General features: G+C 43.5%; 2 protein-coding genes across 2 annotated transcripts in view; one reads left to right on the forward strand and one right to left on the reverse strand.

The window, feature by feature from the left end:
- Positions 1-919: 919 nt before the first annotated feature.
- Positions 920-14,803, forward strand: LOC311129525 (INO80 complex subunit D-like). Its single transcript, XM_084161819.1, has 9 exons — positions 920-1,176; positions 1,291-2,087; positions 2,221-2,326; positions 2,407-2,628; positions 3,408-3,511; positions 3,697-3,830; positions 3,922-4,145; positions 9,089-9,246; positions 9,519-14,803. The coding sequence occupies exons 1-9, from the start codon at positions 959-961 to the stop codon at positions 10,460-10,462; spliced, it is 2,907 nt and encodes a 968-aa protein (XP_084017945.1). The 5' UTR covers positions 920-958; the 3' UTR covers positions 10,463-14,803.
- Positions 14,804-19,136: 4,333 nt separating this feature from the next.
- LOC311130074 (serine/threonine-protein kinase 24-like) overlaps positions 19,137-24,111 on the reverse strand; it is a 29,766-nt gene continuing 24,791 nt past the window's right edge. Inside the window, exons 9-11 of the mRNA XM_084162728.1 lie at positions 20,355-20,423; positions 20,013-20,152; positions 19,137-19,836 (exon numbers count right to left, since the gene is read on the reverse strand). Coding sequence (XP_084018854.1) covers positions 19,788-19,836; positions 20,013-20,152; positions 20,355-20,423 — 258 coding nt within the window. The 3' untranslated portion in view covers positions 19,137-19,787. The remainder of the gene's footprint in view (positions 19,837-20,012; positions 20,153-20,354; positions 20,424-24,111) is intronic.

The raw sequence follows: 24,111 nt of genomic DNA on the forward strand, positions 1-24,111 counted from the left end.
TGCGCAGCTAACTCCCAATCTAAGCTTGTTTATTTCAATTTGCTCAAGTGTGCACATTTGCATGCATGTAGTTACTGTTAGCTATGCAATTCCTCCAGGAGTAATCAAAACGTTAGCTAGATAGTTAGCTAATAGCTATGTTTTTACGATTGACACATTTAATTCAATGTTATGTGGACACACTGTACTATATTACCCTCAGTTTGGAGTAACTGGTGACGTTTCTGTCGAGCAAATGACATTGTGACAATACAGTACAGTCAGTGTCCATATCCTGCATTTGCATGTAACAGAAACCTTAAATCTGACGCTGCATCACGTGCCCATGAATTGACAGTAGCCACATGTATGGGAAAGCATACAGTCTAAATTCTAACCCTGGCTGTGCTAAGCCAACAATTTCCCTGACATCATTGGTTCAAAAACAAATTAAGATTAAGTCATATGCCACAGAGGTGTATCTTAACATTTACAATCTCACCGTTGATTTCTTATAACATCTTCCTAAAATTTTAGTGTGTTTGCATTTTTTTTTTTTTTTTTACACTAGTAGACAATGGTCTGTACCACATGAACAAATTCTTAATTAGTTGCCTGAATTGTGCATGTTAATGGTGGTCCTCTGTAGCTCAATTGGTAGAGCATGGCGCTTGTAACGCCAGGGTGGTGGGTTCGATCCCCGGGACCACCCATACGTAAAAATGTATGCACGCATGACTAAGTCGCTTTGGATAAAAGCGTCTGCTAAATGGCATATTATTTATTATAATGTTCTTGCTAGCAACAGTCAAACTATAGAGTCAGGGGAGGTGTAAATGTTTATTTCTGTACCCTCGGTCTATTTGTGTTTGTCTTGTTTGCATATTCAGGGTAGTCTCAGTGATTACTGTGCATAATGTAAGACTAATGCGTTTCCCATCTCCCATCAGCTGATGTTCCCAAGGACCAGAGTCACGTGATGTATGAGGGCAAACACATCCACTTCTCGGAGGTGGACAATAAGCCATTGTGCTCATACAGCCCAAAGCTCTGCAAGCAGCGCAGACTCAATGGCTATGCCTTCTGTATCCGTCATGTCCTGGAGGATAAGACCGCCCCCTTCAAGCAATGTGAATATGTGGCCAAGTACAACAGCCAACGATGCACCAACCCCATCCCCAAGTCTGAGGACCGCAGGTGGGTGTGGCGTTCCAATAGAGGCTGTCCTCGGCACAGAAGACGTCAGGTCTTTGTGATTGATTTATCTGTTATAGTTGTGAACAGCATGTTAAAGATGTGTTTGTTCCACAGATACTGTAACAGCCACCTCCAAGTTCTTGGGTTTATCCCCAAGAAGGAGCGGAAGAAGAAGCACGATGCATTGGAGGAGATGCGCTCACGACCTCACCTGGAGTCAGTGGCTCTTAACATAACTGTGCCCTCGCTGGCTCTGAAGGCCTCCAATGGCCTGGATGAGCTGCCACCCTTTCCACCCTGCACCCGTCTGCTATCCCCTCCAGATGGGGAGCTCCTGGACCCTTTTGCCTTCTACGAGGACACTGACGGGGAAGAGGGCCCTCCTCGGAAGGGCTCCACCGTCAGGAAGAAACTACACAGTCGACTGTTGCTCAGCCAGAAACTCCAGCTCCGCCATCACGACAATGCCCTCCTCCAACCACCTCCAGAGCACTTTAGCCCCTCTCCTCTCACCTGCGTGCACCGCTCTTCGCCCCTCCATCCTCATCTTCCCCGTCAGCAGCAGACAGGACTCCTCCAGCCCCTCCAGCAATCCACCATGCCTTCGTTTGTCCTCCCAGGACAGCAGCAGGGTTTATTATGCAAGCCAGCTCCACCTCAGACTCCCGCCTTTCTGCCTGTCGGGCTGCCCCCCAACACAGCTCCCAGTCCGCCGCAGTCCTCCTGTCCCCCTCTCAGCAGGAAAGCCACGCCCATGCCATGCAGTAGCTGGGACAGCGCTCAGCGGCATTTGGTGGCCATGCGCCCGGCTGCCTTCTCACCTCCCCCTGCCTGCCTGGCCAGGTTACAGCATCTGGTGCAGCTCTGCGCCCAAAGACATCAGGAGCACGGAGACCTGTTCCATCATCTAGGTACCTCTCCTCCCCATTCACATGACATACTGTATTTGGCTTATTAGTTGAACGTGGGCTTGTATTGGGTCTGCGTAAGGTCAATAAAGATACTGCTGAGACCAGCTGTACTGACGGGTTATCTTCTTTTCAGGGTTGGACTGGTCTGAAGACAGTTCAGAGGATGATGACGTGGAGGCAGAGAGAGTTCCACCCTATCACAACGCCTGGAGACTACAGGAAGGACACCTGCAGGACGTGTAAGTTCCTTACTCACATAGTTAGGCTATCATGAAATCAGACATTATTTGTTTTTGACTTGTTTATTTTTCTATTGCAGCTCAGATGAAGATGCTTGCAGCTCGCGGAGAACGCGGCTGGCTCGCCTGTGCTCATACCTCCAGGAGAAATACAAGCACCTGTGCAGGCAGGAGAGGGCTACTACGCGCCAGAAGAGATACCACTATGCCTTCCGCAAAGCCCTGCTGCACGCCGCCAGTAAAGACCCCGACTGTGCTGGCCAGTTGATTCAGAAGCTGCGCAAGGTCTCCCAGAACTCAAGGTAAAGTAAACACTCAACACTGTGCACAACACTCCCATTTATGCAATTGAGCCTGACTAACCTGGTCAATCTCCTCCAATACTGTATCAATGGGAAAATGTCAAAATGAATGACTTATTCATGAATAACTAGTGTCATGCGTTTTCCCCGGGTTCTGGATACTAAAGTCTTTCGGTAACGTTTTTCCATGTTGTGATGCGAATACATCCTCATTTGAACATGGCCCCTTATTTAAATTGTATCTGTGAGTGTTTATTTCTATGTGTATTGTAATTGCAGGTTCCTGCTTAACTTACATTATTCATATCATGCCATAGTTGAGATCTCGTTTCACCTGAACCATTTAAAAGTGTTTAGTAATTGAGTGTGTCTGAATTTGGTATTGGCTAAAGAGGTAATTGTAGGCCCCTCCCACTAAGTGAGATGATGAGCGACAGCTGTTTGTGGGAGAGTGCCAGTAGGGAAGAGCATTAAGCAGGGACAGACCAGCGAAGATTATTATTTGATAATTGGTCTTAATCTTTTAGTCCTTGTTTTTACCATTTTATCTCTTTGCCATTTTGAAGCCTTTTTTTGTAATGTATATATTTATTGAAAATACTCCAAATTTGGAAGAAACTGTTGCAGTTCTTTTAGTAAAACCCTTTTCTATGTGAAGGGCATCGGCCAGCCCTCTCACACTGGTCATGTGGTCAGTAATGATAGTTGTGTTGTGAAGAGCCGAGGGAGTGTTGATATGGTTGTGTCCTGAGCGTGGGTCTATCTGTCTCTCTCCTCAGTGCGCCGGGGCAGCAGCACACGGAGACGGGAATCTGCACTGGAAGCACCAAGGGCCAGGCCTGTAGCAGCCGAGCTCTACCCTTCACCCAACACTGCTTCCAGCGTATCCTTTTCACCCACCTCTTACATGGTACACTGGACTGTTGGGACCAAACTGTCATTTATTGGGGAATATTGCTTTACAACTAGTCGTAATAGAACTTAAGACTCAAAGTATGGATCCTGTTTTTGAGACATGACAGTTGTCCTCTTTTCCATTGGAGTGCTTCCTTCACGGTTTCTCTGCAGACATTCTGTTGAATCGCTCCCAGCAGCTCTTCTCCAGTTGCACAGCCAAATTTGCCGATGGACAACAGTGCTCCATCCCTGTGTTTGACATCACGCATCAGACACCGCTCTGTGAGGAGCATGCCAAAAAGATGGTCAGTACATTGGGAGTACCATTGTTATACATGTGCCACATTATCTGCTCTGTGATAAAATACTTACGGACATGTGTTTTTTTCTCTATAGGACAATTTCTTGCGTGGAGACGGTAACCGAAGAGTGCAGCACCAGCAGCAGCAGCGAAAGCCGCGTAAGAAGACCAAACCGCCTGCGCTCACCAAGAAACACAAGAAGAAGAGGAGGAAAGGGCCGTGGCGGCCCCAGAAGCCCATCCCGCCGGCGCTGCCCCAGGGGAACCTGGGAATGCCTTCCTCCTCCAGCCTGACCATGCCCACCCAGGCCAGCATCAGGTCTGTCCCCAGAACCACCAGGTCTCTGACTGTGTCTGAAATGGCACCCTATTCCCTATATAGTGCACTACTTTTGATCATAAGGTAGTGCACTACATAGGGAATTTGGGTGCCATTTGGGACACAGTCTTTCTCTTTCTAACAGCTCTACTATGAAACAGTGGCAGTGGTGCCGTTATAAGATGAGGGAGGAGCCCTTTAATTAAAAAAAAAATTGAGCATGGCCTTATTTCTATTACAGCATATTGGATGACTGTCATTCATATTCCATTCACCCAGCTCCGTGTAACATCTATAGGTTTAGGCTACTACATGATACTCTAATTTTCCCCTATGCCCATCATGAGTTTGCTATAACCTAGCCTACGAATGAAAGTTTACAACGTGGGTGCACAGGTCGAGATAAATTTTAGTAATCAAGGTGACAGACAGTGACACATTCAATACAGCCTTGCACACGCCTGCCTGCATCTAACTGATCTAGGGTGTATTCATTAGTCCAATAGTTGTAAACAAGAGTTTCTATTGGACAAATTCAGGTATGTTTATCCCCGTTCTGTTTACGAAACGTTTTTCAACAGAATCGGCAGAATGAATACACCACTGATCACCTGCAAACACAGTTCACGTTCACAGCAGCCACATACAAACAGCATGATCCCTTTGATCGTTGTATAATTCCTTCTCGCTTCAACACGCTCTCCTCCTCTCACCTTTTCCCTTCGCTTGTGGACTTCAGTGCACAACACAACAGCAGTCTGTGACCAGGCGGAAAAAAAAACTTTCCAAGCCAAACCTTCATATCATAACCACTAACCGCTACACACAGCCTTCATCGTTTTCACCATATTAGCTAACGTCATAGTCCAAATCAAATTGTATTTACTGTGAAATGCTTACTTACAAGCCCTTAACCAACAATGCAGTTAAGAAAATAGAGTTAAGAAAATATTTACGAAATAAACTAAAGTGAAAAATAAAAGAGCAACAATAAAATAACAATACTGAGGCTATATACAGGGGGGTACCGAGTCACTGTGCGGGGGTATAGGTTAGTAGAGGTAATTGAGGTAATATGTACATGTACAGTGACTATGCATAGATAATAGATCATAAACAGCAAGTAGCAGCAGCGTAAAAAAAGGGGGAGGGGGGGGGTAGCCATTTGATTAGCTGTTCAGCAGTCTTATGGCTTGGGGGTAGAAGCTGTAGAACTTTTTGAGGATCTGAGGACACATGCCAAATATTTTCAGTCTCCTGAGGGGGATTTAGGCGTTGTTGTGCCCTCTTCACGACTGTCTTGGTGTGTTTGGACCATGATAGTTTGTTGGCGATGTGGACACCAAGGAACTTGAAGCTCTCAACCTGCTCTACTACAGCCCTGTCGATGAGAATGGGGGCGTGCTCGGCCCTCCTTTTCCTGTAGTCCACGATCATCTCCTTTTGTCTTGATCACTTTGAGGGAGAGGTTGTTATCCTGGCACCACACTGCCAGGTCTCTGACCTCTTCCCTATAGGCTGTCTCATCGTTGATGGTGATCAGGCCTACCACCGTTGTGTCGTCAGCAAACTTAATGATGGTGTTGGAGTCGTGCTTGGCCATGCAGTCATGGGTGAACAGGGAGTACAGGAGGGGACTAAGCACGTACCCCTGAGGGGCCCCCGTGTTGAGGATCAGCGTGGCAGATGTGTTATTGCCTACCCTTACCAACTGGGGGCGGCCCGTCAGGAAATCCAGGATCCAGTTGCAGAGGGAGGTGTTTAGTCCCAGGGTCCTTAGGGATGAGCTTTGTGGGCAACATGGTGTTGAACGCTGAGCTGTAGTCAATGAACAGCATTCTCACGTAGGTGTTCCTTTTGTCCAGGTGGGAAAAGGCAGTGTTGAGTGCAATAGAGATTGCGTCATTTGTGGATCTGTTGGGGCGGTATGCAAATTGGAATGGGTCTAGGGTTTCTGGGATGATGGTGTTGATGTGAGCCATGACCAGCCTTTCAAAGCACTTCATGGCTACAGACGTGAGTGCTACGGGTCAGTAGTCATTTAGGCAGGTTACCTGTTCTTTGGTACAGGGACTATGGTGGATGGCTTGAAACATGTTGGTATTACAGACTCAGTCAGGGACATGTTGAAAATGTCAGTGTAGACAGTTGCCAGTTGGTCAGCGCATGCTCTGAGTACACTTCCTGGTAATCCGTCTGGCACCGCGGCCTTGTGAATGTTGACCTGTTTAAAGGTCTTAATCACATCGGCTACGGTGAGTGTGATCACACAGTCGTCCGGAACAGCTGGTGCTCTCATGTATGCTTCAGTGTTGCTTGCCTCGAAGCGCGCATAGAAGTCATTTAGCTCATCTGGTAGGCTTGTGTTACTGGGCAGCTCGCGGCTGGGCTTCCCTTTGTGGTCCGTAATAGTTTGCAAGCCCTGCCACATCCGACGAGCGTCGGAGCCGGCACAGTAGGATTCAATCTTAGTCCTGTATTTACGCTTTGCCTGTTTGATGGTTCGTCTTAGGTCATAGCGGGATTTCTTATAAGCGTCCTGGTTAGAGTCCCGCTCCTTGAAAGCGGCAGCTCTACCCTTGAGCTCAGTGCGGATGTTGCCTGTAATCCATGGCTTCTGGTTGAGGTATGTACGTATGGTCACTGTGGGGACAACGTCATTGATGCACTTCTTGATAAAGCCGGTGACTGATGTGGTATACTCCTCAATGCCATCGGATGAGTCCCGGAACATATTCCAGTCTGTGCTAGCAAAACAGTCCTGTAGCTTAGCATCTGCGTCATCTGACCACTTCCGTATTGAGCGAGTCAGTGGTTTGTGGTGGTAAATAGACAGCTACGAAAAATATAGATAAACTCTCTTGGTAAATAGTGGGGTCTACAGCTTATCATGAGATACACTACCTCAGGCGAGCAAAACCTAGAGACTTCCTTAATATTTGATTTCACCCACCAGCTGTTATTGACAAATAGACACAGACCGCCACCCCTTGTCTTACCGGAGGCAGCTGTTCTGTCTTGCCGATGCACGGAAAAACCAGCCAACTGTATATTATCCATGTTGTCATTCAGCCAAGACTCTGTGAAACATAAGATATTGCCGTTTTTAATGTCCCGTTGGTAGGATAGTCTTGAACGGAGCTCATCCAGTTTATTCTCCAATGAGTGCACGTTGGCCAATAGGACGGATGGTAGAGGCGGGTTACCCACTCGCCGACGAATTCTCACAAGGCACCCGTACCTGCGTCCCCTGTATCTGTGTCTTCTCTTCACGCGAATGACAGGGATTTGGGCCTGGTCGGGTATCTGGAGTAAATCCTTCGCGTCTGACTCGTTAAATAAAAAATCTTCGTCCAGTTCGAGGTGAGTAATCGCTGTTCTGATATCCAGAAGCTATTTTCGGTCGTAAGAGACAGTGGCAGAAACATTAGTTACAAAATAAGTTACAAATAACGTGAAAAAACACACAAAATAGCACAATTGGTTAGGAGCCCGTAAAACGGCAGCCATCTCCTCCGGCGCATTAACATAGCTACTAGAACTAACGTGTTAGTAAACCCGCTACAATCATGCAGTACAGTGTACAGCAAGCAGTTTAGCAATTACACCGGCAGGCCCCGGTGGCAATAAATTAATAAAACCAGTCTTACTTTGACTTGGAAGAGTTCCAGTGTTGGATAGCCTTAGCCAGCTAGCTAACATAGCATCCCTCTCTGTTTATTAATAATAATAATAATAATAATAATAATATGCCATTTAGCAGACGCTTTTATCCAAAGCGACTTACAGTCATGCGTGCATACATTTTTTTTTTTTGTGTGTATGGGTGGTCCCGGGGATTGAACCCACTACCCTGGCGTTACAAGCGCCGTGCTCTACCAGCTGAGCTGGGTGTTTGAGTTGGCTAAACAAGCTAGCTGTGAAAGTGAAAAAAATATAACGAAATATAGCTCTCTCTCTTGCTTCTCCTTCATTTTTTAAAGAAATGTATTTGTTCAAAACTGTTCAACTATTGTCTTTCTCTCTCTTTACATTTACATTTTAGTAATTTAGCAGACGCTCTTATCCAGAGCGACTTACAGTTAGTGAGTGCATACATTTTCATACTGGCCCCCTGTGGGAAACGAACCCACAACCCTGGCGTTGCAAGCGCCATGCTCTACCAACTGAGCTACAAGGGACTGAAAAAAAAAAAAAATGAATCAACTACTCACCACATTTTATGCATTGCAGTGCTAGCTAGCTGTAGCTTATGCTTTCATTACTAGATTCATTCTCTGATATTTTGATTGGGTGGACATGTCAGTTTATGTTTTAGTCATTTAGCAGACGCTCTTATCCAGAGCGACATACAGGAGCAATTAGGGTTAGGTGCCTTGCTCAAGGGCACATCGACAGATTTTTCACCTAGTCGGCTCGGGGATTAGAACCAACGACCTTTCGGTTTCTGGCACAATGCTCTTAACCACTAAGCTACCTGCCGCCCAGTTCATGCTGCAAGAGCTCTGATAGGTTGGAGGACATCCTCCGGAAGTTGTCATAATTACTGTGTAAGTCTATGGAAGGGGGTGAGAACCATGAGCCTCCTAGGTTTTATATTGAAGTCGATGTACCCAGAGGAGGATGGAAACTAGCTGTCCTCCGGCTACACCATGGTGCTACCCTAGAGGGTGCTGTTGAGGCTACTGTAACCCTTCATTGCAAAACAGTGTTTTAATACATTATTTGGTGACGTGAATATATTTAGTATAGTTTTATCTAAAAAGGATAACTTTTTTTTTTTTACATTTCACTTTTTCTGAAATTCACTGAGGAGGATGGTCCTCCCCTTCCTCCTCTGAGGAGCCTCCACTGATATGAACACATTGTTCCAGACACTAGGAGTGTGTGCTGTGTATGCACAGTCCTTGTGTATTTGCTGAAGTTTTTTTTCTTGGTGGCAGGAGTCCCTCGACACCCGAACTGAGCACCGATGAGCTTCCTGATGACATCACCAATGACATGTCAGACATTCCAAACGACCTCGAGCTGAACCAGGAGGATTTCTCCGACGTGTTACCCAGGCTCCCCGATGACCTTCAGGACTTTGACTTGTTTGAAGGTAATTTGTTGTTATGGATTTCACCACTCTAGCTCCTATTCATAATGTTAGTTTATACTTCTAGTTTGAACTTTCTAGATAAGCTCTTAGGTGTGACATCAGCTACTATTATTATTACTATTATTGTCTTTACAAAAATAGTTTTATTTGAACAGGTTTGTCTGAATATTGTTATTGAATAAACTGAAGGCTCAACTATTTGCTCACATTTCTTCCTGCTCTCTGAGAAAGGGAGATGGTTGGTAGATAAATGATATTGTGTACATCCTCAGGTAAGAATGGGGAGCTGCTGCCCACCACCGAGGAGGCTGAGGAGTTGGTGAGAGCACTGCAGGCTGGGCTGATGGGCTCCTACCCAGACTCCCTGGTGTGCCTGACCTCCATGACGGAGCTGGCGCAGGACCACCGGGCCATGGCAGCAGTGTTCCCTGGGCCAGGGGTCCAGCCTGGGGGGATGGGGGACCTGCTCAACGGCCGCATCCCAGCAGAGAACTTCCCCAACCTGGAGCTGGAGGACAACCTGCTGCACTCTGCTGGTGGCCACTTCTCCCCCGCGGTGTCACCTCAGCAGCCCCCTGCCCAGGGCCAGACTCCTCCCTCGGGACCCAGCCTCACCTCCTCCACCCGCCCAGTCCCCCGGACACACCCGCCCCACATCTTGGCCAAGCCAGTGGCGCCCACCTCGCCTCCGCAGAGCATCCATTACAGCAGCGAGCATGTACCATCCCCCTACAGCGACCACATGTCCTCTCCCCACGCCACCTCCTTCCAGACGGACTCTCCTCTCCTGCTGGAGGTACCAAGCCCCCCGCGCTCCTCCTGGAACAACCTCCCCCTGCCCCTCACTGACCCCACACAGTTCGGCAATCTCATCAGACCAGAGGGCCACCTCGTATCCACCTCTCTGTCCACTCCCCTCTCCTCCACCTCCCACTCTGTGACCCTACAGCCCGTGGCTGCCCTCTCAGCGTTGCCCCAGAGCGGCTTGACGGGCTTGACTGCGCTCCCCGCCCTCTCGCCACCACGCGACCTCTTGACCTCCACCCAGCCCAAGCAGCAGCTTCCTCAGTTCAGCGCTGCCTTCGGCCACCAGCTGGCCTCCCACAGTGGCATCCCCAAGGACGTGCAGCCCAGTCACAGCTCCACAGCGCCCCCCACTGGCTTCTCCATAGCTAGTGCCACCGCTGCAACGCCCCCCTTTCCACACAGTAACTAGAGCAGGCCGTGCAGTGGCTGCAGGTCAAACCGTGGACTAAAAAACTCATTCACCCAGTGTCCATTCATTTCCCATCTACTTCCATCTGCTTCAAGTGTGCAATGTGGTAACAGACCTAACAGTTCCCTATTCTATCTGAATTTGCACAACCTCAGATATCCCTTAACTGTGTAATGATTTGGCGGTGATATAGCCAGTTGGCCATCTGAAAGGGTCCAGTGGTTTGACGTAAACGCAGCTCCAGGGTTTCGCCAACAGGGGGCGACGCTGGGCAGAGTGTTTGGAGGGAGGTGGCTGGGTAGAAACATCAAATGTTATTTGTCACATGCTTTGTAAACAGGTGTAGACTAGGACTAACAGTGAAATGCTTACTTATGAGTCCTTTCCCCAAAATGCAGAGTTCAAGATGAGATGGATGTAGTGACACCAGGACTACATGGGTTGATGTAGAGGAACATTGGAGGAAGGACCTTAGCAGAGATTATTTATATCATAGTGATGGCAACAGTGCTAGAGAATACGTCAATCAGTGGTCCGTAAAAAAATAAAATAATGTATTGCCAGTTTAGTTGTGTCTAACAGCCATCAACTACAATCCCCTGCGTAGTATTTGTACAGTGACGCAATTTTTTTTTATTTGGCTCTATAGTCAAGCATTTTGGATTTGAGATCAAATGTTTCATGAGGCGACAGTACAGAATGTTACCATTTTATTTGAGGGTATTTTCATACATATCAGTTTTACCGTTTTTTAGAAACGAAAACACTATGTATCTAGTCCCCCATTTTGAAGGTGTCCATAAGTATTTGGACAAATTCACTTGTTTATTAAAGTAGTCAAGTTTGGTATTTGGTCCCAGTTTCCTAGCACGCATCAAGATTGTGACTCTACAAACTTGTTGGATGCATTTGCAGTTTGTTTTGGTTGTTTCAGATTATGTTGTGTCCAATAGAATTTAAAGGTAAATAATGTATTGTCACTTATTGTAAAAAAACAATAGAATGTTTCTAAACACTTCTACAATAATGTGGATGCTACCATGGTTACGGATAATCCTGAATGAGTCATACCCCCAAGGCATGCTCACCCCTCTCTATTATCAATAACGGGAGGATAGCATTTTTTTGGGGGGGTATGATATTTATGACTTAACTTTCTCACTCATTATTCATGATTATCTGTAATCATGGTAGCCTCCACTTTAATGTGGAAGTGTTCAGAAACACATTCTATTCTTTATAAAAAATACAAGTGACTCCAAAATGACACAATACATTATTTACCATTAATTTTAATGGGGCACAAAATAATCTGAAACGCAAACTTATAATGCATCCAACAAGTTTGTGGAGTCACAAGCTTGATGTAATCATTGCGTGCTAGGAATATGCAACCAAATACTAAACCTTTTGACTGCTTTTAGTACACAGGGTAATTTTTCCAAATACTTATGAGGGGCATGAAGTGTTTACATTTCTAAACGGTAATACGGATGTGTATGAAAATATCCTCAAATAAAAGGTGACATTCTGTTGCCTCATATGAAACAGTTGATCTCAAATCCAAAATGCTGCAGTATAGAGCCAAAGTAAACCTTTTAGCTTCACTGTCCAAATAAATACGTAGAGTGGTATATCCTGCCTTGATATGGTCATTGCATAGGTTCATCTGTTCCTCATTCACTGTTCCATTCACCTTTTTAAAGAGATTCTAGGGTAGGTCCTTGTATGCGTGACCCATTATGAAGCAGAGGAAATTGCTCTGTCAAATCTTATCATGAAGTACAGTCCTGTCCTCCACAACTTAACAGAGAATTTGGCCAAACTACTTTTAAACAGCGTTTTTTTTTATATTGTATATATTTGCTCTATTGTCGGGTTACTCAGAAACGTAAAAGATATTTTGACCTCACCATTGTGGGACTCTTTATGGGTGGCTTATTAGCCACTTGAAGGTAAATTGTGTTACTTTAAGCAATAAACAGATTGACACACACTCTCGTCACAGTATTGTATTGGTCTCCACTTTATGTATCTTCACTATGTGGATTGGATATGTTTGGGCCTGTATAACTCTGTGACATAAAACCGTTTGTTCTAAATCAAGTCTGAACTGTCTGAGTAGAGATCTAGACTGTAACTGACCATCGAACAGGAAGCTTCTCTTGGGTCATACTGAGTAGTTATTGCAAGGGTTATGGCCGAATCCAGGGGATCGGGTGTCCACAACTCTCCATGGTGTTCTCTGGTCTCGCTATATAATGGCCTTTTAAAAGTGGGGGGGGTTTATTTTGATATCAGAACCACTGAGTACACCAAACATTAGGAACACCTTCCTAATATTGAGTTGCACCCCTCCTTTACCCTCAGAACGGCCTCAACTCGTCGGGGCATGGACTCTACAAGGAGTCGAAAGCGTTACACAGGGACGCTGGCCCATGTTGACTCCAATGCTTCCCACAGTTGTCAAGTTGGTTGGCTGTCCTTTGGGTGGTGGACCATTCTTGATACACAGGAAACTGTTGAGCATGAACCCATCAGCGTTGCAGTTCTTGACACAAACCGGTGTGCCTGGCACCTACTACCATACCCTGTTCAAAGGCACTTAAATCTTTTGTCTTGCCCATTCACCCTCGGATTGTGTATGTGTGCCATTCAATATCTCAATTGTTTTGAGGCTTAAAAATCCTTTAACCTGTCTCCGCCCCTTCATCTACAGGGATTGAAGTGGATATAACAAGTGACATCAATAAGGGATCATAGCTTTCACCTGGTTAGTCTGTCATGGAAAGAGCAGGTGTTCTTAATGTTTTGTATACTCAGTGTAACTCCCCAGTAGAGGACCAGAAAGTCATCTTTCACTAGTCTAGCAGTGTATATGGATACGGTGGATGGGTATATGGACGTGAAATGATGGCCCCTTCTTTTAGCATCTTATCTGTTTGTGTGGTAGTGTGACACCATTGGTGTAAACTGGTGCAATGAGTATTTCTGAGGTATAGATAGCACTGTCTGTTGTACAAAAAAACTATTCTCAGGTGCGTTAAGGTTAATGAAGCATGGGTCTCAATGTTAACTGTTAGGGAATGAGGATGGAATCTACTGGACAACTCTGCCCTGTCTGGTTCTAAACTCTACAGCAGTAAACCACGAGCTCTGTAGATTTAACTTTTTAGAAACTGAAAGATACTCATAATGTTAAGTATTAGATATATTTATAGGGTAGAGATCTACATTGGGTTTAATTGGTGAGTTAATGAGTGGCAATGGATTGAAAAATGAAGTAAAATAAAAAATAATCTTGTCATTTGCGATGTGCTTGATGGACACTTTTGTGGAACACCTTGTTTTAATGGCTATCAAAACTCGTAATTTCTCTTCAAAGTGAAATGGTCGATATTTGTGTACATTGTCATTTAGCTAACCAAACTGGCAAAATGTCTAATGTAAGACAGTATTTTTGATAGCTATTAAACTCCGGCAAGCAGTTGCTGATGAAAGGATTGCATGGAGAGACAACATTACCGCTGAGTGCAAAGCCACAACATTTCTCCCTCATTGTGATTACTGGATCGCTCTTGGTAGCAGTAAATCCAACCATAGCATAACCTTTTTTTTTCTCCTTTGCAAGTACTAGGGATATACTGTACATAACAGCACCTGTAATCATTTTGGATTTGGAACACACAGCTGACCTGCTCTAAACAGCACTGTGGGAGGCCAGATGCTCCCAGTAGGCATCTTGCCGTTTGTCATGATACGGAAAACTAACAATTGTCATAAACGACACACGCACTGCTTAGACCTGAGCAGGCCCCACTTCCAACTGTGAGAAGGCCTAGTTATTTCAAAGAGACAGACATTACCAGAGCAGATGCTTCAAGTTTTAATTTTTTTGCTTGACCACAGCATTGTTCCTAGATGTACAGCCCCTAGGAATTAGGTGGGCTGGAATGTTTTCTTGAATTTGCGCAAACAAGGCATTACTGCTGTATTCACAAAGCATGATATTAGATTCATTGCAGTTAGACTCCTCACCAACCACATAGAACAAACTCAGCAGGGCTCTGTAGGCACTTGTAACTGCTTAAAATCTGAGAGATGGCTGACAAATTCCTATACTCACTGAATGTACTGTATTACTGTTTTTAAAGATGATAGGATGAGCTAATAATAATATAGCCACCTTTTGTTATCGGTCCTTGTTCATTTGTCTAAGGTATTTTTTTGTATACAAAAGGTTTACATTTGTATGTATATTTTTCTTGTGTACAAATGATGTAATATGTGTATAAACACTATGTAATATGTGTATATAGTGTGATGAAATGTGATCTTTTGTTTTTGGATGTATAAATAAAACTAAGTCAAAGTCAGAATACAGCGTATCTGTAGAGACACCTCCGCCACACCTTTAGCTCTTAGATCTCCGCCCCGAAAAAAAAATAGCGGGTGAATAGCATGCTATTCTCATGCTTAAATCAAGGTCAGAATACGCGTAGAGAGAAAAGTGCATGCAAATTGAATAATTCCACCACCTTTACGCGAGGAAACCATGACTACGGTCTAGGTAAACTGCCAGTTCCAAGTGGGAAAAGCTTTATTTCCCCCCCCCCAATAGAAATAACAGCATTCTCCATGCACTGTAATTTATAAACGGGTAAGAGCGTTTGTAAATGAGTAATCCGTTTGGAGAAGGGGATTATAAATACACATAGCAATTGTTTTAGATAATTTTTCCTTATGATCCCTCGAGATTAAAGTGAAACCGGTCATATGGAAGCAAACTGAAAATCATATCAATATGACATGTATTGGGACCCCATTTCCACAGTGAAATAGGCTATAAATAGCTGTGCCCTCAATTTGCGTGGATGACATTTTGACACCCAAGCTAAAGGGTTCTGTAGGTCTGAACTTGCCGAGTTGATGTATGCGCTTTAGAACGTTTTAATTATAGCCAATGCCCGGACTTTTCTACGTTTTATTTTACAATGTGTATCATGATAAATATTAGCCGCATTTATAACTGTCACTTTAGTGTTAAGTTTTCTTCAATTTGTAGCTTGTATTTAGCATCATTGCATTCCATTCCGTTGACCTTTCCTCTGTCACATCCGTGTAAAATTGTTCCTGAGGGTCGTTAGTGTTTGTTGGATCATATTAGGCTAATGAGGTGCAATACATTCGGGGCATGTCCTATAAATCCACCATCTAATCACTATGGAACTCAGACCAAACGGTTAAACCTGGAGCGTGATTAGTGAGAATTAGGGCACCCCTATTGGACACTCCCCCCCTCTCCCCCCAATATATTTAGTGCGTAAAGGCTCTCCAAACCCATTTGTGATTCATTCATACTTTCCTAACCCTAAAATTTGCCTAAATAATCTATAAAATCCATTTAAAAAAATCTACCAGTTGGTATTGAAATGGAGACAAATATGCATATATTTAGATGGCTTTCTTTAATTTATCCCTATTTTCTGAACGCATTCTCTCGATGTATTCTAGTCTGTCGACAAAATTCTAATTAAAAAGGTCAACCGTGTTTAAGATGAATGTACTGAAAACCCTATTGAATAACAACTCCACGAGAAAGTCTGTTGGCAAGGAAGTGGGAGGGTTTTCAGCGGTTTAATTACATTTATTTAGCGCGCGCAAGGGAACCACGCCTGCAAAGCCCGTTTCGCACCTTCATAAAGGTAACTCGGAATACCAACTACTGAGAAGTGTGTAGGAAAGGCATTATTTCCTGTCGGAATCCGGCCCTAATTGCCTGCCTCTGCAAGTCACAAAGGCATGCTTTCATGACTAATCTAACTTCAGGTCCTTTTTGCCCCTCGCCCTGTCAAGGATGTAACCACATGAGAACAGAACTGAATGCACACAGTACTAACCAAACAGCCAGCATCCTAATGTACTGTTTCTTTCATTAATGGTTAAAAAAAAAAAATCTGACAACTTTGTGAATTTACTTAAAAAGCTGCACTGTGGTATTGCATTGTTTAAGCTATGTAATGCTGGTAAAACAATATTGCTCCACACAAAGAAATATCCATTTAAAATTTGCATTAGATTTTAATCACTTGAAAGCTTACAAGGACTCCAATACCTTGGACATAAGCAAGGATTATATACAGGACTATAAACTGTCAGCAATGTTACAGAAAATGAAATGTCAATGTTATGATCATTAATAAAGAGGACAATGTTTTATTTATTTATTCTATACTCTTTTGAGTTATAAAAATATTATTGTTCCATAGAATATACCTGTGCTGAGAAATGTGTCCTGACAACCCCACTGCTTTATTGCCATACTTAAAAAAGATACACTAGTAATCATGTAAGATATGACAACGAAAAAAACTATGGCCTCAAGTACCATCTCTCTTTGTTGAATCCTGAAGAAACGCTTACAAAAGTGCAAACACTGAAATAATACAACTGGACAGTCTCCACAAGGTGCAAATTACAAAACCAAAAAAGACAGGCATACATCCATACATGGCATTATCATGTGTGACATGAGGGGAGGGGGGGGGGGGGGGATAATGGATATAGATGCAGGGGTTCTGTCAAATGTTGGCAAACAGTTCAACAGAAGGGGTATCAAACAAAGGACCATTTGAGAAATGGTGGATCTGTTGGGGCGGTATGCAAATTGGAGTAGGTCTAGGGTTTCTGGGATGATGGTGTCGATGTGAGCCATGTTCTTTACATTTTAGTTATTTAGCAGATGCTCTTATCCAGAGCGACTTACAGTTAGTGAGTGCATACATTTTCGTACTGGTCCCCCGTGGGAATCAAACCCACAACCCTGGCGTTGCAAGCGCCATGCTCTACCAACTGAGCCACATGTCTAGTGCATTCCTACAGATCCTGTTAGCAGGAGACAGAAGACGCAAGGTAATAATAATATATTTGCCATTTAGCAGACGCATTTATCCAAAGCGACTAACAGTCATACATTTTAAGTATGGGTGGTCCCGGGAATCGAACCCACTACCCTGGCATTACAAGCACCATGCTCTCTCTACCAACTGAGCTACAAAGGACCACAAAGTAAATTTCATCCTGAAGGGGGGGAGGGGGGGGGTACTTCTGTTTTTAACTAGTACGCTATTTACTACCTAGCTACAGCTAGACAGGATTGCATGTTGCATTTTAACTAATAAAGCAAAGTGATTCCAACCCCAAATGCCCAAAACTCAAGAGGGAAAAACATCAGCACTGGACATTTCACATTGGTCTGAACACAGCTAATGCAAAGAACGTTTCCAGTAGCTGTTGAAATCCTATTGGAGACCCAGTGTTCGTACTTCTGTGTGCTTTATGAAGCTATAGTATATCTAACCTCATGTAAAAAGCTAAAACCATTACAAAAAAAAAAAAAGCTGATGTAAATCAATTCTTAAATTTGTCCATGCTGCCATAGCGTGGGATTAAAAGTTCACCACCTTGCCAAGATCCATTTATTTGAAACATTATTACTGCATACGTCTTGATTCTGCAGGATTTCTATCAATTACAATAAAAGTCGACTTGGCCCCCAAAAAATGTAACGTTTGTCTCAAATACTTTTAAAGCTGTGACTCGGCATCCCACTCTCTGCATCCCACTCTCTGCATCCCACTCTCTGCATCCCACTCTCTGCATCCCACTCTCCGCATCCCACTCTCCGCATCCCACTCTCCGCATCCCACTCTCGACAAAGATGCCAAGGCTGATTTTAACACTCGAGGTCCAGGACATCATGTTAACATGCATGCTACAATGCATACTTTGCGGCTCAATTCAAGTCATCTTTCATGCACATTCATTTAAAACTCCACTGGGTCAGTAGCAGCATGGAAGTGCGGTATGCTTCCTAATGGCTTTCTGCTACTTTAATCACATTTACAGTGATCTGTTATACTGTATTCCAAGCTGTGCTGCTTCAGGTGGACAGTTGTGTTATGTAGCATGACATATGCCTATCCAACAATGATCATGCTACGGTCTTATGGCTACTTTGTCTACAATTAAAGGCATTTATTTTCTTAAGTGCAATTCAAGGTGTTGGGAATAGATTGTACCACTGCAGTTCCCAGGAAGACGTGTCTGTTGTGGATGATGTAGTTGAATTTACTGCTATGTAAAAAGGAGGAAGGGTGAACCTTCAATAGAATAGAAGCACTCATCTTTACACAGGTGATGGACAGAGGAACAATCCAAACAGCCATCTTGTCATGAAACCATGTGGTCTGGGAACATAGAACCCAGTGCGCAGACTGGAGAGGGTTAGACGTGGTCCAGCTGGAAAGGGTTTTGTTTCTATGGTCCCCACTGCATTGCAACAACAGCCATATCATGGAGTGTGACACCAAAAGGTAAACAAGCATTTCAAAAGAAACATAGGTAGCCAAAGTATCAATCAACATAGAAACAGAACAGAGGGAAGCAATTGTCATTGAATGGCTGTGTCCTTGAAAAATGTATTATTTAAACAAGAGGGAATCCAAGATAACGTATTAAAACGAGAGGAAATCCAAGATAATGTATTTAAACAAGAGGGAATCCAAGATAATGTATTAAAACAAGAGGAAATCCAAGATAATGTATTAAAACGAGGAAATCCAAGACTGAAATACAAAAGAAGAAGTAATAAAGGCAAGGCAATCTCAGTTATGGCCATTTACGTCTCTCTTTAAATATTGACCCTTTCTTACAGAATATCTCTACAGAAGCATTTGGCCATTTGTACACAGCGATTCCTTTACGTACACTCCATTATTTCTCAATATCTGAAAATGTTTGCCTATTTACAAGTTTGTACAGCCACCCAACAGATCTCTCAATCTCCCAGAGGACCCCATCCACTTAAAGCGGGATACCTGAGTTTTCAAAAGAATGCTTCAATCTCCACCGCACATTTCACAGGATCTCAAGGGAGAGGCTCACATGCACACACACACACACAAAACCACACATACACACACACACACACAACCACACACACACAACCATACTCACAAAGTTAGATCCTCTCTGAAAGGCTTCAGGACCTTTTGGAATAAGCCACACCAACCTTTTGAGTCAATGGTCCTGCATTCATGTTTGAGGTATTGAGCCCAAGAGGTCTTACAGCAGTTGGCAGTCAAGGTGGCAGCTGACCAACTGGCCAGCGACTGTCCGCAAAGTGACAATATGTTAGCCCGGACAAGTAGAGATAAAGTGGGCTGAGGTTTTGCTTTAGGTGAATGAATGAGTGACGGCAGAACTTCCTGGGAGACTTCATCTTGGCTGTTGATGTCAGAGGCTATGGCCTGACAGACTGCTGCTAAGGGTGGGAGGTGTGTGGGGAGGAGGAGGCCCTGGGTAGAGAAAACCTGCAAGAGCAAAGGAGGAATGAACAGTGGGAAGATTTAGCTTGGGATGGAGGTGTGAGAAACAACACTAGATTATAGGTCTGCACCCAAATGTTGGAATAAAATGAAAACGTATGAGCAGAAACATTTAATCAAATGTAATCAAATGACGGAGGTGTTGATGCTATTGCCATTACCTCTGTAGTCTGTGCACTAGCTCAGACACCAGGGCGTCAGAGATACCAGGACAGGACTCTTCTGACAGGAAAACGGCCTCCCTCAGCTCGTCCACAGCCTCTGGCTTGCCATTGGTTGCCTCAACCTGGTTCTCTTTTAACTGTAAGGGAAGGAGAGACACAGTTTATCTTAAAGCGTGCAGCAGTAGCTTCAATAAGGGCAACACATATCAGAACAGTTTGACCCGGAATCATTTAACTTGACTGAGATTCACCGTTATATATCTTTAGATAAAAAAGAGAAATGGTAACGTAACAAGATGTCAGAAGATGTAGTTGAAATGAGCCCAAATACATTCTTACCTCAGCAAACAAAGGTGAAATGACAGTGCACCAGCTCTGTGACAAAGGCCTCTTTGGATTGTCTTGCACCTAATAAAGAAAGTATAGAATTAATCATTCTGATGGCTCAGTGCAAGACCTGAAAACAGCTGAAGAGTGAAGGTCAGCGTATTAAACAGAGAATGCCCAGAAACCACCACTCTGTGTTTGGTTAGATCATGATGTATATGAAAACTGACAGGAGAAAGCATGCGGTATAAATATATACACTATGGTATACATATATACACTATGGTATACATATATACACTATGGTATACATATATACACTATGGTATACAAAACATTAAAAACACCTGCTCTTTCCATGACAGACTGACCAGGTGAATCCAGGTGAAAGCTATGATCCCTTATTGATGTGATTTGTTAAATCTTCTTCAAAAATCAGTGTAGATGAAGCAGAGGAGACAGGTTAAAGAAGGATTTTAAAGCCTTGAGACAAGGATTCAGGGGGGTGAATGGGCAAGACAAAATATGTAAGTGCATTTGAACGGGGTATGGTAGTAGGTGCCACGCGCACAGAAATGGTCCGCCACCCAAAGGACATCCAGCCAACTTGACACAACTGTGGGAAGCATTGGAGTCAACATGAGCCAGCATCCCTGTGGAATGTTTTCGACACCTTGTAGAGTCCATGCCCCGACGAATTAAGGCTGTTCTGAGGGCAAACTCAGTATTAGGAAGGTGTTCTCAATGTTTTGTACACTCAGTGTACACTGTGGTATAAATACTGTATACACTATGGTATGAATATAAACTATGGTAAAAATACACACTATGGTAAAAATACACTATGGCAGTGGTATTCAAACTTTCCCGCGTGGACCCCATTGTTTCCCCGCAGACCTTTTGGGGACCCCATTGTTTCCCCACAGACCTTTTGGGGATACATTTAGATTTTTACATCAACAAATAACTTTTAATTCATTACATTTTCATTTTACTGTTATCAAAATGAAAATAAACAAAAATACATTTACTCAATAAAATTGTATTTTTCAAATGATCTTTCTCAATACACTATGGTATAAATATGCACTTTGGTATTGTTGAGGAAAAACTAGTTCCAAGGATCAGGCAGAGCTCATTTTCCAGTTTTTAAGAGTTTATTCAAGCAAATGGAAGAAAGTTAAAACTCTCCGGATATACCGGGGAGGAACTTGATTATTTACAAGTCACACAGTCTTTATATAAACTCAGCAAAAAAGTAAACATCCTCTCACTGTCAACTGCGTTTATTTTCAGCAAACTTAACATGTGTAAATATTTGTATGAATATAACAAGATTCAACAACTGAGACATAAACTGAACAAGTTCCACAGAAATGAGAGACAAAACCGCGACTCGTCAGTGAAGAGCACTTTTTGCCAGTCCTGTCTGGTCCAGCGATGGTGGGTTTGTGCTCATAGGCGACGTTGTTGCCGGTGATGTCTGGTGAGGACCTGCTTTACAACAGGCCTACAAGCCCTCAGTCCAGCCTCTCTCAGCCTATTGCGGACAGTCTGAGCACTGATGGAGGGATTGTGCGTTCCTGGTGTAACTCTGACAGTTGTTGTTGCCATCCTGTACCTGTTCCGCAGGTGTGATGTTCGGATGTACCGATCCTGTGCAGGTGTTGTTACACATGGTCTGCCACTGCGAGGACGATCAGCTGTAGCGCCGTCTTAGGCGTCTCACAGTACGGTCGTTGCAATTAATTGCCCTGGCAACATCTGCAGTCCTCATGCCTCCTTGCAGCATGCCTAAGGCACGTTCACGCAGATGAGCAGGGACCCTGGGCATCTTTCTTTTAGTGTTCTTCAGAGTCAGTAGAAAGGCCTCTTTAGTGTCCTGAGTTTTCACAACTGTGACCTTCATTGCCTACCGTCTGTAAGCTGTTAGTGTCTTAACGACCGTTCCACAGGTGCATGTTCATTAATTGTTTATGGTTCATTGAACAAGCATGGGAAACAGTGTTTAAACCCTTTACAATGAAGATCTGTGAAGTTAATTTTGATTTTTACAAATTATCTTTGAAAGAAAGGGTCTTTTTTTGCTGAGTTTACGTCATCTACACAAAGAGCTGTTTACCCCTAATAGGGGGAGATAAGCTTTTGAAAGAGATAAGGGGTAATTGGCTCCACTTCCTTAGATGAATAGTACAAACAAGAACAGGTTCTAACCAGTTCTCACAAGCCAATGTTTCTAAGACAGTGGAGTGATAAGATCTTTAAAGCCTAAACAGAAGAAACTAGATTTCCACCTGGCTAGGCTTTTAGTGCCCTAAAGATAACGAGCTCCTCTGAGTGGTACAGTATGTAAAGAGGTTATTAGACAGCTGTGGTAAATTATCAGTTGAATTGTATTCTTCAACTCAAGAATTTACACAGCATTAGACTGTAACAAAACCATTTTGCGCCAACGGTATAAATATACACTATGGTATACAGTGCATTCGGAAAGTATTCAGCTCCTTGAGTTTTTCCACATTTTGTTACGTTTCAGCATTATTCTAAAATTGATTAAATATATAAATATTTTTTTTTCATCAATATAAACACAATACCCCATAATGACAAAGCAAAAATAGTTTTTTTGAAATTTTTGCAATTGTATTAAAAATAAAAACAGAGATACCTTATTTACATAAGTATTCACACCCTTTGCTAGGAGACTCAAAATTGAGCTCAGGTGCATCCTGTTTCCATTGATCATCCTTTAGATGTTTCTACAACTTGATTGGAGTCCACTTGTGGAAAATTCAATTGATTGGAAGGCACACACCTGTCTATATAAAAAGGTCCCACAGTTGACAGTGTATGTCAGAGCAAAAACCAAGCCATTAAGGTAAAAGGAATTGTCTGCCTGCCCTGCAGAGATGGTTGTCCTTCTGGAAGGTTCTCCCATCTCCACAGAGGAACTCTGGAGCTATGTCAGAGTGACCTTCGGGTTCTTCGTCACCTCCCTGACCAAGGCCCTTCTCCCCCGATCGCTCAGTTTGGCCGGGTGGCCAGCTCTAGGAAGAGTCTTGGTGGTTCCAAACTTCTTCCATTTAACAACGATGGAGGCCACTGTGTTCTTGGGGACCTTCAATGCTGCAGACATTTTTGGGTACCCTTCCCCAGATCTGTGCCTCAACACAATCCTGTCTCGGAACTCTACGGACAATTCCTTCGACCTCATGGCTTGGTTTTTGCTCCGACATGCACTGTCAACTGTGGGACCTTATATAGACATGTGTGTGCCTTTCCAAATCATGTCCAATCATTGGAAACAGGATGCACCTGAGCAACATTGAGTCTCTTAGCAAAGGGTCTGAATATTTATGTGAATAAGGTATCTGTTTTGAAACTTTTATACATTTTGTAAAATATTCATGTGTATAGATTGATGAGGATTTTTATTTATTTAATCAATTTTAGAATAAGGCTGTAATGTAACAAAATGTGGAAAAAGTCAAGGGGTCTGAATACTTTCCGAATGCACTGTACACTATGGTATAAATATATACTACCAGTCAAAAGTTGAGACGCCGACTCATTCAAGGGTTTTTCTTTATTTTTAGAATTTTCTACATTGTAGAATAATAGTGAAGACATTCCAGCGGAGTAGAACTGACCTTCCACGGAGTTGCATTATTTTCCAGAGAACGCATAGAGCCCTGAGTAGATCATCTATTTTATACCATGGCTATAATTTACCATATTTGCCAGTAGAAATGTGTTCAACATCCACTGA

Source organism: Coregonus lavaretus, assembly GCF_964263955.1.
Source record: "Coregonus lavaretus genome assembly, chromosome: 5".
NCBI lineage: Eukaryota > Metazoa > Chordata > Actinopteri > Salmoniformes > Salmonidae > Coregonus > Coregonus lavaretus.

Excerpts from the sequence above, each read along its gene's own strand:
- LOC311129525 (XM_084161819.1), top strand. The coding sequence starts at position 959 with ATGTATGAGGGCAAACACATCCACTTCTCGGAGGTGGACAATAAGCCA. Across the intron at positions 2,629-3,407 it reads AAGGTCTCCCAGAACTCAAG|TGCGCCGGGGCAGCAGCACA; the intron begins GTAAAGTAAACA and ends CTCTCTCCTCAG. Across the intron at positions 9,247-9,518 it reads GGACTTTGACTTGTTTGAAG|GTAAGAATGGGGAGCTGCTG; the intron begins GTAATTTGTTGT and ends GTACATCCTCAG.